The sequence below is a fragment of the Amblyomma maculatum genome, chromosome 1, assembly GCF_055883805.1.
Source record: "Amblyomma maculatum isolate TAMU_Amacu chromosome 1, ASM5588380v1, whole genome shotgun sequence".
In the NCBI taxonomy this organism is placed as follows: domain Eukaryota; kingdom Metazoa; phylum Arthropoda; class Arachnida; order Ixodida; family Ixodidae; genus Amblyomma; species Amblyomma maculatum.
In genome coordinates, this window is record NC_139344.1 from 234,231,633 (window position 1) to 234,248,107 (window position 16,475).

Consider the following 16,475-nt stretch of genomic DNA (forward strand, 5'->3'; position numbering starts at 1 on the left):
TGTGTTGTCATATATAGCATTGATTGATTGATTGATTGGTTTATTGATAGCGTTTTGGTGACTTAGGTTTGGACAGAAAAAGGCTTTAAGACTAAACCAACACTACTCAATTGCGACTTTGTTGAAATGATACTTCGAGGAAAAGGAACGTGTACACAGGTGATTCGTGGCAGCGTCTCAGATGATGAAAATGAATGACTCAGACCTCCTTAGCTTCACAGTCAGACTTAGTGTATCCCGCTGGTGTCAAGAATGGCTTATGCCTACAAACGCTTCAAAGTGCTGCTATATTAGCATTGCCAGAATGTGTAAGACCGTATGATCCCGTTATGACATCAATAATCAGCCGCTCGGCGAATTTCAAGCAATCTCCGCAAAACGTTAAGCAAACGCTACACATAATCTATTTTCAGCCTATTCTCGGACAGGTGTGTGCAGTGAAAGATTTTGCCTTACATTCAAAGAACGTACTCTATAACACCCTTAGATAAAGACAGATATCGAGAGGCACTAAGTTAGGTGTATGAGCGCCGCGACCGTATACCCTATAAGTATTTGTTTTTTCCACGTACTATCAGCTAGAGGAATCGGCTCCATTCTGGCGTCATTGAACCTGATGGTGGTGCAAGATTTTCCGATCTGCTTAATCAATATGCATAACTTGGTCCTTTTTCTTCATGTGTATCTGCCTTGCTTGTTTGCATGTGCATATTTTTACGAACGTTCCCGCAGGGAATTTTTTTTTCAAACTTATTTTATCACATTTTTCTACTGTACTGCCCACCAGGGTAAGATGCAGGTACAGCCGCCCAAATCTTTAAGTGGCGTGCGTGACGGCCATATTTTCTGTGTTCTTGCGCCTTAGGGCAGATAAAACTTGCCGGGAGGTCAAGATTAGGCAAGGGCTTGGTGAGCCTTTGCTTATACTTGGACTTTTAGCGGGTTAACCGCTATGTAGCTTTCAGAACCACATAAAATGTGGCCGTCACACACGCCAGATAAAGTTTTGGGCGGCTGTACTGCAGTAAATAAATAAATAAATAAATAAATAAATAAATAAATAAATAAATAAATAAATAAATAAATAAATAAATAAATAAATAAATAAATAAATAAATAAATAAATAAATAAATAAATAAATAAATAAATAAACACCACTCGAAGCCTTTCCTTCGCCTGCCCTTGGCTCCTCCTCGGTCTAAAAGCAACATCGAGCGTTTCAGTTCCGCGATGCACTGACTTGAATAGACGGAGCAGAAGCATGAAGGCTTCGCGATCACAAAATTACGCCAAACGCATTTACATGGATGGTTGACACGGGCAGCATTGTCACTTTTCTTTCATTTTTGTTATTGCCGATTTGTTATCGGGCGAAGGGGCGCGCATTCATTGCCACTCATAGTGTAACCACTTCGATGTAGACGATACGGTGCTTACCGAGGGCAGACAAAAGGTAAAACATGTCTCAGCCCGGGGTGCCGCGGTGTGTTCCTCGACCCTGCAGGCCCTTTTCGCATCGCGCGAGCGTTATTCGCCGACGATATCCAGAGCCGCATGCGCTCAGGGCCGTGCGCTCGCTGCCCTACTTCGTATTCACTTCCACCGTAAAAGTGCGCCCAGAGGGCAAGATTCACCGCTGGATAAATTAGTCTCGAGTAGTGGCTTGCTGCACTCAGCTCTGAGGACGCATTCGAGCAAATGGCACTTATACGTCAGCGGGCGCCCTTCGCCCTGTCGTCGAGAGCAGGAAAGCGCACATAGCGTCACGTAAGGATCTACGTATAGGGCATGGCTCAACAGATATATTGTCGGGCTTCGAAGCGGCGGTGCGATACTTTGTATGTGCGCCAGCCGGTATTCTTGCGATCGACGTCTCTCAACGACGAGAAATTTCTTTCTTTTTTGAGGAAAAGTTACTTATAGGCCATCAGGTCAGGTACCAGGCCGCCGGATACGCAGTCGTCGACGCAAGGAACGTCGAGATCGGTGCTACCGATGCCAGAACGGCGACTGGCTATTCGGGGAGCAACTTCGGTGCTTTAGAGCAGCGCACTCAAAAAGCTTTTGGATCTCCACGGTGAGAGAATATTCGTCCTGCATGGTAGCTAGAGTAAAACGTTAAAATCGTCCATCTCCTCAAGTATGCTGGGAATCTCAACCACCAAGTTATAAATGTATTCGACCGAAAAGTGAGCTTGACCACATTTTGATGAAAACAAATGCAAAAAGAAACAGTAATAATACCAAAAGTAAACAAAACCCTTCTCGTATCTTAAGCTCTCCTCGTCGATGATTTGGCGCACCATGCTCCAGGTTATTTTCGACCGACTATTACATTCTGAACGTGCTCCAAATATGTTTGCATATCAGCGTTTTTAAATTCCCATGCTACCAAAACATTTGCACTGCGCTGGCGAATTTATCCAAATTATGCCACTTCGTATTGTATACTTGAAAGCTATTACTGGCCTGTTGTAAACTTAATCCTTTGCGACATTATTATGTCTAGGCACCCATAAGCAAGGTTACTCTGAAGCTTGCTCAACTCTGGCAGTCACCAGTCAGATTTGAAACATGAGTGGTTCATGCAGCCCTTCCAGGCCTTCCTACCCCATTTGCAATTTACAGTTTCTTTTCAACGTAGCTGCAACGTTATGCATGTGTATTGTGCATATTGAGTCATGCAGACAATTACAGCATGACGGCGTTCTGCCCCATACGTCACAACGGCTATGAGCCTTGATCTGGAAACAGAGGTGGGGTTTAACGCGGGGTTCAATATCGCAAAGCGATTCAGGCTATGAGGAGTACCATACCAGGGCTATGGAATAGTAGACCACCTGAGGTTCTTCAACCTGCTCTGACATTGCGCAGCCCGCGGTTGTTTTTGCATTTCGAAATGTGGTCGCCGCGGCAAAGTTCGAACCCACGACCTTAGGAACAGCAGCAGAACACCAAAGCCATGAAGCCATAGCTGTGAGTGGTCTGGGAATAAACGATTCAAAAGTTTGTTGTTTTCTCAACCACAAAGCTTTGTTTTAAATTTTTTAGTTGTGTTTACAAAGTCCAATTGGCTTTTTAAAGCGAAAACTGCCGCTTTAAACTTACGTGAATTGTTCATTATATCTTATCTTATTCTGCAACAAAAACATTCTCTGAATGAAATTAAGGGGTGCGCTCGAAAAGCACAAGCCTCACAACCCACCACAAACGGGCCAAATGAGGTAGTGCAGAGTAGGGCATAACCCCGGGTCGACGCTTGGTCAGCGTCACGACGCTTTAACCCGTCGTTTGCCGGCTCCTTAATAAAGTTATACATATATAAGGAGTACAATGTTATGCGCGATGGTAAACGTTCAACAGCAAATTTTTGTACCTTTATGATTGAAACCTAGTATACGCCTGTCGACCATTTTGGCAGCAATTAATTTCTGCCAGTTAGTTCCAGCAGTTGCTTTTATAGCTAACGCTCATATTGCGGCTACTGCTAAGCGCCTTCGCTCAGGTATACCGTATACCCGCAAAATGTACGGCAGTAACCCGAATATTTATTTATTTATTGTACCTCAAATGCCCACTAGGGGAGTTACATGAGGGGTGGGCTAACAAATCATATAATTAATTTGGTGATGAATGTCTTGAAAAATTCATGGTCATGAAAAATATGTTACTCAATGTGGCCGTTGACCTGAAAAAGAAGTTTTCTGCCACAGTAAGACTGCCGGCTTCCAGCTTCAATTATACTCGCACCTTGTGGCGGATCGTTGACAGGAGCTCGCAGATAAGCATCTCGCGCTTCGGAGCTCGGCGCTCCGCGGTGCCAACACACCGAATGCGCAGCGAACCAGGCCTTCAAGCTCCGAGGTTAGCATCTGCTTGCTTTCGGCCAACCTTGAAACGTGGCCAGTTTTCCCAGACGAAAACTTGAGTGTTTTTAAAGACTCCAGGTTCAAAACGGGCGGACGGGGCTAAACGCGATCGCAGTGACGTCCGAGGGAACGGAAGCTAGAGAACTCAGGAAACGCTCGACTCGCAAAAAGAAAGTACTCGAGGTGTTGGGGTAAAAAGAAGGAAGCGGTGAGAGTGGGGAAAGTATCGCTCTAGCGAGAGTTCAAGCACAACTCGTTCGAGCGCGAGCAATCCCGCTACGCGATAAAGAGACGAGACCTGCGGCACCTAATTGGCATGTTTGTGTACAAGCCAGTGGGGCAACGGGTGCGAACAGGTGCACTTGCGTCATGCGTCTGCGTGTCTGGCTCGTCTTTTGTTTTATTGCATCGAATCATCGCATCTCAGCAGCTCGCAGCCATCGTTGAGTGAAAGATAGGGAGGATAAAACAAACAGAACAAGCAACAGCAGCAGCAACAACAAAAATACAAGAGCGAGAGGGCACCACTTTGAAGGGCAAGACCTCAAAGATGGGGCAGTGAGGCAAACGAACGATGAACTTAGCCATGAACCAAGAGCGGAATCTACAACAGCGTCAACAAGTCCTCGTCTGCGCTTGTGCCCGAAATGCACCTTCCCCACTTAGTTTCTTTTTTTTTTTTTTTTTTTTTTTTGCAAGGAAACGGTTGACTGCGCTGCTACATGCCTGTTCTTGCCCTCTTTTCTTGCATCAGCTCGCTAGCTGACTACTGACTAGCTCGAGTCACTCGACACTACTTATAAAGTCGAAATGTGATCGGATAAGCGGGTACCGCAGGTCTCTCGGCCCTTCAGCGAATGCTGAAATCAGACTGGCACGGAATGGTGAAATTTCCGCCGAATTTTCCCCAGCAGCAGCAGCGCGTATCTATCAGCCATTTCAATTGACATTGCCACTGGACTGTTCAGCGCCATCAGTGTGGCGGTGAATCTAGAACTTCGTATAGCCCTGAACATGGTCTACGTGGACATGCAGATAAAGGTATGAAGTTAGAATGATCGCACAGCGCATAATATTAAAAGACACTGAGGAAAAATATAAGCTGTCTCATATCGATGCGGCTCCGCTGCTTGGTACTGTTTGTAACAGCAGAATATCAAGTGTCTGGTAGATGACCTATATACTTGATGACCGGCGATGGCTAATTTTAAACTAGGATACGATTTTAAGTCAAAATGTCACGCATGCCGCCAGTTGTGCTGGTAGGCTGCTAGCCTGAACTCAAAAGGTAAGAAAGCAGGTCATTCGGGGCAACAACGGGAATGTCAACGAACGAAAGGAAAGACTCATTCTACATACGCCAGTAAGCCAGCTCCGTTATAGCACTCTATCATTTCATTAAAAAAGAAGGATTTATTTGCATAAACATCCGCCCCACCGCTTCCGTTGGAGCCTACAGCTTCGTTTTCGAGCCAGCTTTGTCAACGCCCTTCGGTTTGGACTACGTTCAAGGCCATGATCACGGGGGAAACTCATTTGTAGATAGCCCCAATACAAACTTGGTAAGCAGCGAATGAATGAAATAAATTTGATCGAGGCCAGCAGTCAGGCATCGTTCTTCGTCGAAAGTATTGCTGGGAATTTGTAACAGCTGCTATCCATCGTTGAAATGACAAACTTCAGTCTAGATGCCCGTCTGAGGAGACCTCCTGAGAAAACCACCTGAAAGGACCGCCTTGATACACGCGTGAATATTTGCATTTTGTTCAGTCTCAAGTATCTAGCCTTAGATTTTGTAAGGAAGAGCTAATGATGCGTTTATCATACCCTTCTTTTGTGCGCTTAGAGGGTTCTTTCAGAAGAATAGAGCTAGCGCCAGCGTGGGGCGAGTGTTGCGAGAACCCGTTGGCACATGCCGAGCGTTTCATCAGAAGCGCTCGCGGTGACGAGATAAGCATCGTATTCAATGTGCAACAGGTTTATATCTTTTGTCACTGTCCAGACATTACATATTTGATTGATTCTCTCTTTATCACGCCTTCTTATTGAGAGGGACGCTCGCCGAGAATCTTGACGGGCGCTCTTGCGCGCACCCAATGCTGCAGACAAACACCTCTGAGTAGAATTTGCGGCATAATTTTGCACGAATACAACATGAGGCAGGATATCATCATCGAGGTACAGTATGTATCTTGAGTATTGTATTCATTTGCTGAACAGAGTGCAGCGGTCTCTCAGCGGCTGATGTCTAAAGAAGCACCAGAAAAATATCAAAATTTTCCTCAGGTTTTTAGCCTTATTGATGTCAACCTAAGATAGTTGGGTAACTCCGTAGCAACAAACGTATTACGCGCGATGCAGAGCATCGAAAAAAAAAAATAACACCAACGGCTCTCGTTGCTACTCGCACAAAATAACACAAAAGAGTCACGGTACCGTACTAGCAGCATTTATGCAAAGTATTCCTCAAAGTAAAACGATTGCATCAACTTACAGAGACGTATGACGTGCCCTAAAGATCAACAGCAGCAAATGCAAGCACTGCCGGGAAAACAATGCTTAAGCGTGCGTAGGGCTACGACAGCAAGTGGCGGAGGAACTCGAAATTCTGTAGTTGATACATTCTAACATGCTTGAGTATGTGTTATCGTTCAAGCATTGAAAAATATAACTCAAATCCTAATTTTAATTATGCAGTAGTAAGTAAGAACATTTTTCTCAATAAACTTTCCATTCTGTGTTAACCTTCGGCAGGCAGGAAAAAATAAGAAAAGCGCGAGGTTCGAAATTTTATCTCCTGATTTTCACTACCCTCGATAAAATATATATATATATATATATATATATATATATATATATATATATATATATATATATATATATATATATATATATATATATATATATGTTGTCGAACTCGATATGTATAGGCTCATTTGTAGGCTACATACACTCGATAGTGAAACATTCTAGCGCCTAAGTGCGCCCGTCGCGAGCAAAAGTAAGCAATATCGTTAACTCGCCACTGCGACAGCGGATGAGCGGATGGTGCGTAAAAAGTTTGTTGCGCAAACACCCCGAGATGCACCTTCCCAACTTAGTTTGTTTTTTTTTTTTCGTAAGGAAATGGTTGACTGCGCTCCTACATGCCTGTTCTGACCTTCCTTTCTTCCATCAGCTCGCTAGCTGACTGCTGACTAGCTCCGGTCACTCCACGCTACTCAAAAGTCGAAATGTAATTGGATGAGCGGGTACCGCAGGTCTCTCGGCTCTTCAGCGAATGCTGAAATCAGACTGGCACGGAATGGTGAAATTTCCGCCGAATTTTCCCCAGCAGCGCGTATCTATCAGCCATATCAATTGACATTGTCACTGAACCGTTCAGCGCCATAAGTGTGGCGGTGAATCTAGAACCTCGTATAGTCCTGAACATGGTAGCGCTACGGGGGACATGCAGATGAAGGTATGGAGTTGGAATGATCGCGCAGCGTATAAGACATCGAGGAAAAATATAAGCTGTCTCATATCGATTAGGTACCGATTTCTCATCACAAAGAGGCCATCTTCTCCGAAAACAGAGGTTTGATAAGCTAGAAAAGGAAAAAAAAACAAAACAAACTAAATACAAAGTGTCTCCACCAGCGGCCGACTTCGCAAGTAAATTGCTTGCGTGAACTCCGATGTTGAGCCACGAATCCCAGAGGCTACCGTGCACCGCCATTCGCTTCAAAGCCGTGGCAACCCGTGCTCTCCTGCAAGGGCGTCACGACTGAAGCATCAGGAGCTTCAGTCGACTGGCGCGAGGATGTCTTATTTTTTATTTATTTATTTATTTCCAATACCTCAAAGACCCCAGGAGTACGGGGTTTTACATGAGGGGTAGGCTTGACAGTATTGTCGAGATTAACAAAAAAAGTTTTCAATGGCGGTTCTGAAATGGCTTGGGTTAGAGTGAGCGACGATGTCAGCGGGAAGATCGTTCCAGTCGATGGCTGTCCTATAAATCGCCTATAAATTTTATCGCCTATAAATGCGCATTTTGCGGCCGGACAGGCGTCGTTTGCTGAGGGAATTAACTGAAGGGGTGTAGTTTTCTCCTAGTGTGCCTTTATTGTTTGGCACGACTTAAGGCTAGCGCTCGTGTACCCGCCTCCCATAAATATGTTCAGACTACGTGTGGTACTTTAAAATTGAAGTGAAGAGATCAGTATAAAACGATTTTAGATGGACGGACATCACTTTTTTCTCATTGCTGATAAGCTAAAGAAGAAAAAAAAAACTTCTCATATGACCGAGTAGCAGATAAACTTATAGCGTTAACACTCAGTTCTGTAGACCTCCAGTCCGCTTTTAACGGGCAATAATTTCGAAGATAACGCAAGGATAACTCTGTGGCTGGGATAGAGTTGGCAAAGACAAACCTTGGCAAAAGCACCGTCGTGCGTGGACTGTTTGTGCGTGGAAATCTTAAGTACATGTTCATTGTTCAGTACAGCTTTTGGTGGTTCTCAGCTCGGAATCAGTTGAGAATAATTCCCATTACCTCATTAATTAAAGATGTGTTTGGTAGAGGGTTAATCTGGTGCACCTCATAGAAGGTGGTGACACCAGAAGCTAATTTTACACGCAGAACATTTTTCCTACATTATACGAAAGGTATCTGTTGACAGTTTTCACCGTATGAAAAGCTCCACGCTTTTCTTTTTGAAGTGCGTGTATACAGCAACAGCAATGATTACGTATAGTCTGGTTATTATGCCATTCACTCCATTTTTGCGAAGCCATACAAGTTCAGTATTTAGCCTTCATAGCTGACAGTTCGCGTTTTCTTCCACGTAACGTGCTAGCCACTTGCATGCGCGAAAAAAAGGAGGCTTCTGCTTTCGCATTATGTTTTTGCCTCTTGTCCTTTTCTCACGACACTTCGTTTACACGGCGATATGGTACGGTGGTGTACTACGTCGTGGCTACTGCTTATCCGAGAGGACGTAACCCAACGCATTGCAGTGCGCATACCTTTGACCAAGTCTTTTAGCTGCGTGATTTTCTTTTCACAGTGGAGCAATTATGACACTTCTCAAGCTAAATCTGTGTAAGGTGGGAAGAACTGTCGCTCTCACCTTTCGAGATCATTTTGTCTAATTTAAGGGCGTTGCACGTGATCCACCACGGCTCAAAGGTGAACCGTGATCCGTGAAGACTTTTGAACAATGTTGTACGTGCTAATCGTGCAGCAAATGATGATACATACCTATCACGAGAAACAGGTGAGCATACCGTGATCTCATTCGAGACCATTTGTATCTCCGGCGGCTGAATACAGGAGTAAATTGACTCACTTTCTGAAATGCTAGAACGTCTGCCCAGAAGCTTCATGCCAGCAGACTTGGGCACCGGCTCATGTTTGCTGGCATCGTACACTGCCTCATAAACTTGTTGGTTATTTGTAGATTAATTTCACCAACACTGGACAAGCGACTGAGCTCACCATTTGTCGAAGTAATATTCGACGCTCTCGCCAGCGGCCACAGTCGGCGAGCTGATGATGAACTCGTTCCTGTCCTGCCTCCTGCGACGGCGCCTGCGCGAGTAGCTCTGGTCGTCCATGAGTGCCTCCTCGTCACTCCACGAGCTGGGTCGCATCGCGCTACGCAGGCGGCTGAAGTCGCCCTGGGAGCGCGCCTTGCGCAGGTCGTGGTCGACGTCCAGCATGGACCGGACGGGCGACCGTGACGGCGCCGAGAAAGACGGCGAGAGGAGCGAATTGTCGGGCTCGTTCGTCGTGGCGGCATGCCGTCCCACGGACGGCTCCGGCGCGGATCCGATGTTGGAGGTAGAGAAGGTGCTCAGTCCGAGGTCGCCGCGGTCAGCCCTAAAGGTCGTCCTGGCTAGGGATGCCTGGTAGCGCTTCTCGATGTCGTCCAGCGCGCCCGAATACAAGCTGTTGCCGTACTTGTAGTTGTCGTTGTAGATGAGCGTCAGCGGCCGCTTCCAGTTTCGGGGCGCCATCGTCGTACGTCTGTCGGTGGTCGAGAGCTGCTCCAGAGACCTCGGGGCACGCGGAGCACGGGCTGGGTTCGTTCTGGCGGTGCCACTCGTTTGTTTTCGCCGTCCTAGTCTGTTCTAAGTTTAAACCTTCCCACCGGATGCGACGCGCCGCCTGGAGGAAGGCCGAAGGACGATCAGGGCAAAGCCGGTGGCTGCCAACCCACTGCTCCTCAGGTCCCGATTGCCGTATCTATGCCGCAGGTACAATCCCGACACGCAACACACTTTAAAAGCTACTAGGCGCATCGCGAGGGCCTATAATAATTCTGGCGAAAAATAAATTTCTAGAATTTGGCCGCGATATTTACTTCATTGGCGTAAATGTTTTTCAAGGTTGTGGGCAGTCGGAAAAGGCGACGCCTGTTCCTAATGTTCAGAAGAGGGTCTTCAGCTTATATATATGATCCACCCTATGGTCTAGCAAGTAGATATGGAATGTCAACCCATTCCAAACAACCAGTTTCAAAACCACGGTACGCACATACTTCTTTTGCTATGCGCGATCAAGTGCACATATCTATTTCCGCTTAGCCTAAGTTTGATCCCTCCCCTCACGCAGTCACTACAGAAGCGGCCTGTTTGTCCCTTGTCGTACAACATGGTAGTATACGTTGTGCAAAGTGGAGTCGTTTCACAGGTCGACCTTGAATATGCTTGATGATTGTTTTCGCATCTTATCCTCGCACGAAATATGGCAATATAGCACTACCTTGCCACACCTGTTGGTAACTTTTCTAACATGGCAGTACTAAACATACACGACGTCATTACTGCACTCATAGTTTCGATTTAGATCTTTTCTCTCCGAACAATAGCGGTATTAGGGAAAACTGACTTATTTCTCGCATAGGAGAATTTTTTGCGATCGAACTCTTAGCGGCATGTTCGCCTCTACGAATCGTTATGACAGAAGCTTAATTTATACAGATAGCGAAAACAGGTGCAAGCAACAAAGAGAATCGCTAGCCCGCCCACTAGCCCGACTGTCCCCACCGTCTACTAGTCATCTTTGCGCTCCGCAGGTTCACCTGCCCCCACCACTTGCTGCCTTTCCATACAAAGGAAAGGTTTTCCCTCGTACGTGGGGTGGGGGCGCAGTCAGAGAAGAATTTAAGAAGGCAGTTGAAATATATATGACTCTCCTGTAATTGTTTGCATAATCGCGGTTCAGAAGCAGCAGCCTCTACGCTTGAAGACGAGGCGTCTCCACGACATTGCGAAGTCATGCCACGATAGACGGCTCGTACGATCGGCAGCCGCGGTGGAGGCGTTAGTAGTGGTGGCGGCGGTGGTGCAATGCCGCTGTTACCGTACCGACAGTCAAAACGTGGCGCTCCAGGCACTTCGGGCGAGCGTCGACCATCGCCCGCGGCGACGGTGACGCAGTTGGGTCCCTCTCATTTCTCGAGGGGGCAGAGAGCGTGACGCGCGGCACCGCGAACGGGCTGAGAGCAGCGGTTTCTAGTGGGCGCGCCGAGAGAAGCGCTAAATGCGGACGGCTCGCCCCGTGCACGGGCGTCTTCGCCGCCACCGATGCGCGTGGCCACCGCTCTGGCGGCGGCATCAAGATCCCGAGACGAGGGGAGAATGCAGCGCTGATTAGGGCAGCCATCAGAAATAGCGCAGCGGGCGAAGGCCGACCCCTGAGAGAAGAAGGAGCGTCGAATAATGCTCCACTGGAGCACAAAGAACAACGGCCGCTGTTATGAGCGTCCGTGCACTACCCACAGTGGCATTTTTAGGTGCACGCACCACTGGATATAAACTGGGCTGCTTGCGGGTCTTTTAGCGTCCCAAAGAGAGGTTGTCGACGCAAACTGCCCACGGCCAAGAAGACTCTCCGGTTGGCGGAGCTTCCACGCTCCACCGTGTCACTGAATTGAAGAATATGAGGAGGTATTGAATGCGGACGTCTTGCACTTTGACGCATCGATGTATTAAGAGCAGCTCTTTGAATTCTGGGATCATTAATGAATGGTGCTAAGGTCCAATCCCTTGGCGACCAAATAATCCTGCCCGAGGCCGTTGTGATCGTGGGCAGCCGTTGCTGTTGAAAACACTTTCACGGCTGGGTGTCGCCGAACGGGATCGTGTCGTTTCCGCCGTGCACAGAATGTGTTCTTATCGGGTCTTACTGTGCCGCCAATAGTGGCGATGCAGCCATGAAGTAGCCCTACGTAGCAGATACGTTACTTGTATAGCCTTGCGAACACGAAGAAAGCCTAACTGAACGATCTCTGTGCCGGAAGAAAACAAGTGGGTTGTGCCCAGAAGCAAACTAGAAAACGAACAAATGGAAGTAAATGAATGAACACTGAAAACAAAAAAAAAAAAAAAAAAAAGAAGAAAGCAGCTTTCAGCCCATTAGTCATTCGACCGCTGTTTACAATGGTGGCTAGCTGCCTCGCTTGCGCACAGCGGACTTTCCTCCTCTGCGCGCAATCATAAGTGCAAGAGAGCGCGAGTGTGGGATTATCATGCTTGCTCTTGCGATGCCGCGCGGAGAATTCAGCCGAGTAATTCTCACATTTGTCGGGTTCACCGAAGGCCGCGTCCGAGGGCCTGAGGCGGGCGTGCATGTGGCTGCTGACGAGTGCGTCACGACCGCTGACGTTTAGTGCCAGTGAAAGGTCATTAGTGCAGGCGGACTTCTGGCACGCACACCCAATTTCATCGATCTGTGTTGTTTATTTACCCATCAACGCACCAATGTTTTGTCGTGGTTAGGCTGCACTGGTAAGGTGGACTGCATGAGGCGCGCAGGAAGTTCAGTGCATACACAACATCCACTACGTCCGCCGGTGAAGTGTTGCAATGACTAAGGCGGCCAATTTGAGTTGCATGCCTGCGCTATTTACCCTCCTTACGTTTATTTCTTTGCTTCGTCACTTGGTGCAAGAAAAATAACGGGTCGTGGCGCGAGCTCGAGGGGGGTAAACGGCCTTGTGATGATATGAGCGGACTGCAGAACAATGAGTGAGTTGAGTTGAATAGGAGTACAATAAAGGAAAGCGTGATGAATTTTGCGCTACGATTTACGCGCTGCTGGAGGTTAAGGCGACCTGCTTCGTTCTTAAGATAAGGAGAGCTGGTGGAGTACGCGAGTAATTTGAGCTGGTAAATAAAACGTCATAGTTGTGAACAGCTTCAATATATTTAATTAGGTTAAGTTGAGGGGAACGCCAGATAGCCAACGAATATTCTAACTTCTACCGAATGAGGATTTTATGAACTAGTAATTTAGCTAAGAAACGACTATATTTAAATTATACCACAGATATAGGGGAGGAGGAGGGTGATTGGTGCTCGCTATTAACTTGCCATATAATATCAATGGATTAAATACCGGTTAACATCTAAATATCTAATTCAAATTGTTGCATGAGGCAATGGGAACAGTTCAAAAGACAGCTCGGAGTCGGGAAATTAGGTCGTCTATGATAGGAAGTATGTAAGATTATCAGGTACCTACGACACCAGCCATCTATTTTGAATAAGTTGGTATGAAAAGCGTAAGTGTCCACAGCATTATGAACGGTAAATAAACGACAGTTGCAAGTAATAACGTGGGGTAAATCGCTTATCTAAACTAAAAAAAAAAAAAAAGAGAAGAAGGTGGAAAACAAGACCCTTGCCTTGCGGTATACCAGAGAGGAGGTTACAAAGGGAGTAAAAAAATATCAGCGGGTAACAACTGTTGGCGTTCAGCAAGGAAATCCTTTATCCAAATGAGCATGTCATTTAAGGTTTTCCTATGGAAGGGAGTAATTACTCACTAGTAATTACTCTCAATTTCTCTCACAGACAGCTGTTTCCTGGTAGCTTCATTGGTAGAAACAGAGGCACGAGGCGTTAGAAAAGTTTGTGGCGGGGACTCCCTAATGAAACCCTCTGAGAGAAAATGCTTTCTGACATGCATTAAACAGCGTCAAAGTTAAGCTGATTCTGCTTCGCCAAGTCCATCCGGTTAGGCCGACTAGATGATCGACATGTACTACACTTGCAGGCTCAAAGAAGTTAACCTCTTTGCTACAAGGAAGCTTGTCATTCTTCCAAGCTATTTTGAAATGGTTAGGCAGTCACCGGCCCCAATGGCCGTAACCTCTGCGATCCCAGCGCGGCTCGAAAATCGGCGACAAACAACTTCTGCCGTACATGGCATTCCTGAACGTGTGCCAAACGGATAGTTCTAGAAATTATCGACTTTAGATTTCCTCCTGTCCTTAAGCGCACTTCATCTGATGCCCCCCCCCCCCCCCCCCCCTCCCCGCTTATTACTTCCCTATAATATGCCGAACACTCCATGTTTTTGCATTTCTGCTTTTTTCTGCTTGTTGCATGGTGAGCGAGATAATTGTGGCAAGCGGCAAACAAATTTGATCCGGATAAGAGCTGTCTCTGAAAGAAAACATCCTCGTTACATCAACGTGACGTGAAATTATAACGCAATTATTACAGAACCTTGCGGTAAAGTATAGGGATGCTCTCGCGCACTTAAGCGTGATGATCACAGATAAATAACCAAACATGTTGCACATCAGTTCTAAAATAATGAACGAAAAGAGGTTACGACCCGGCAACAGTGCCTCGAACCTGCGAAAGGTGGCCTTTGGGAACAAGGTTTCGCGACACGTGCGCTCTATTTTTGTCTTCATGCGCAAATACAAGCAACAAAATTTGACCGACGGCTACAACACGTGCCGAAATGCAGTGATTTCCTGAAGCAGCGCAGCTTTTGTAAAGGCGCGCCTAGGCGGAAGAGAGCTTTTTGAACTTGCAGGCTACCCCTGTAGAGTATGTCACAGAGTGTAGAAATTTAAAACAATAAAGATGCATTGAAGAGGGTTTCAAGTGGTCATGCAATGAAGGAAGTTTGCAGGCTTCCGCAGTTTGGCGCTGTCCGATCATCGAGATGTCTCCACCGCGGTCCGCTTAGCGAACCGGCCTTATCTAAGCGAAACGATAAGGCTGCAACGGGCACCGTTACCTTTAAGGCGTGCTGGGCTCAGTCTGCGGCGTCCTTCCGCGGTTCTGAGACGGTATTCAGGAAGAGCATTAAGCGCTCTTAGATAGATCTTCTGGAGTCGTGGCTAGCCAGAGAGCCGATGACATCAGTTTGAGCGGTTCTAGATCTCGCTTCTTTCGTGAATGATTTATTGGCGCCACACACGAATCCAGTTCACGCGAGAAAAAAAAAAAAAAAAAAAAAAAAGACTCAATAGCTGAAGAAAAAGAATGAAGGAATAAGTAAGGAAAATTCGGGTCCAAGTTTTCGCTCGCAATTCTTGTCAGGTGGCAAGTTTGAATGTATAAGCAGCAGCAGATTAATTTTATGCCATTACTAGACAAATGCAACTTATGTGACACGAAAATAAAGCCTCAATCCATCGCGTTAGGCTCTGTTTCCATGCTAAGCGAGTGACACAGATGCTGAAAAGAGGAGTGCTAGACGATAACACGTGCACAAGTGCCAACATCAATCGACAAAGTCGAATGCTTTCTGCAGCCTCGAGTTTGCATGCAAAAGGTCAATGGCAGACAAGAAATCTCTTGCCAAAAAGGGATCTTCAACAGTTAACACTTCCAGGCTACTTTAAAGTATGGCGCCATATTTCTGGCATCTTCCTGATTCAATTACGAATGCCCCTAATAGGAGCCAGCCCTGTGTGCGTCTTTGCCGTGCTTTCTCTCGTCCTCGCCTTTTGGCCTGGCTTTCACTCCTCCAGCCGGTGTGAGCGACGCATACAAACCTTTAGCTTTATGTGCATGTTCATGTAGATTTTGATAAGCAGCAATGACCACCATGCCCCAAACAACGGGCTAAAAAGTGCTTACCTTGGTTAGAGAATCCTGGCTCTTTTGTAGCGTAGCATGTTGGCCGTTTCTCAAAACTGATGAGTGAAGTGCCCCTGAGTGATTTTGCTCGAATGAGCAACCCGGGTGAAATTATGTCGGCCATCAAACCTGCAAAACTGACTTTGTCGCGGTGTTAATTTGTCGTTCAAGTTAGAAAATTCTTACCTAAAGTTAAAGCATGATTAATCCCGTTTGACTGCTCCGTAATCAACCACAGGGATCAATGTCACTCATATTTTCCTCCTGACTTCGAGCTGAATTCATTATTTGCCTTTTCCCCCTTTAGCGAGGGTCGAAAATGGAGCCTCAGCCTTAAGCCAGTATCGTGCGACCTTGAAGGCAGGAGATCGGCGGTCAAGGTACCGTATACAGGGCGGGCATCAAATGCGAGCCCGTGCCAAGTCTTTTCGGGCCGTCGTTTCGAATTGCCTCGCACCGAGCGCAAAAGAAACCCGCGACACAAAAGTGTGAAAGCAACCGCGACGCCCACTGCTGTGATGAAGAGCAAGAAAAATATGCGGGTAATAAAAGAGCAATTAGAAAAGGTCTGCACACTTGTCTGCCTTGAGCAGTCCTTTGGGTGTTGCACCCTGGCTGCTCTATCATTTTGATTCTAAGAGAACTCGTTCTTGAGAGACCGCCAGAACGGTGTGCGACAGTGGCTGAAGGACGGCGGATCTCACTGGGCCTGTCGCGGCCTG

At 46.7% G+C, this 16,475-nt stretch overlaps 2 protein-coding genes across 5 annotated transcripts in view; one reads left to right on the forward strand and one right to left on the reverse strand.

The window, feature by feature from the left end:
* The window catches only part of LOC146205911 (uncharacterized), a 34,516-nt gene extending 24,564 nt beyond the window's left edge, over positions 1-9,952 (reverse strand). For all 3 annotated transcript variants that reach the window (XM_084590574.1, XM_084590575.1, XM_084590573.1), the window contains exon 1: positions 9,359-9,952. In XM_084590574.1, coding sequence (XP_084446700.1) covers positions 9,359-9,879 — 521 coding nt within the window. In that variant the 5' untranslated portion in view covers positions 9,880-9,952. The remainder of the gene's footprint in view (positions 1-9,358) is intronic.
* LOC146205912 (cytochrome b5-like) overlaps positions 1-16,475 on the forward strand; it is a 45,207-nt gene that overhangs the window by 20,540 nt on the left and 8,192 nt on the right. The window lies entirely within an intron of this gene.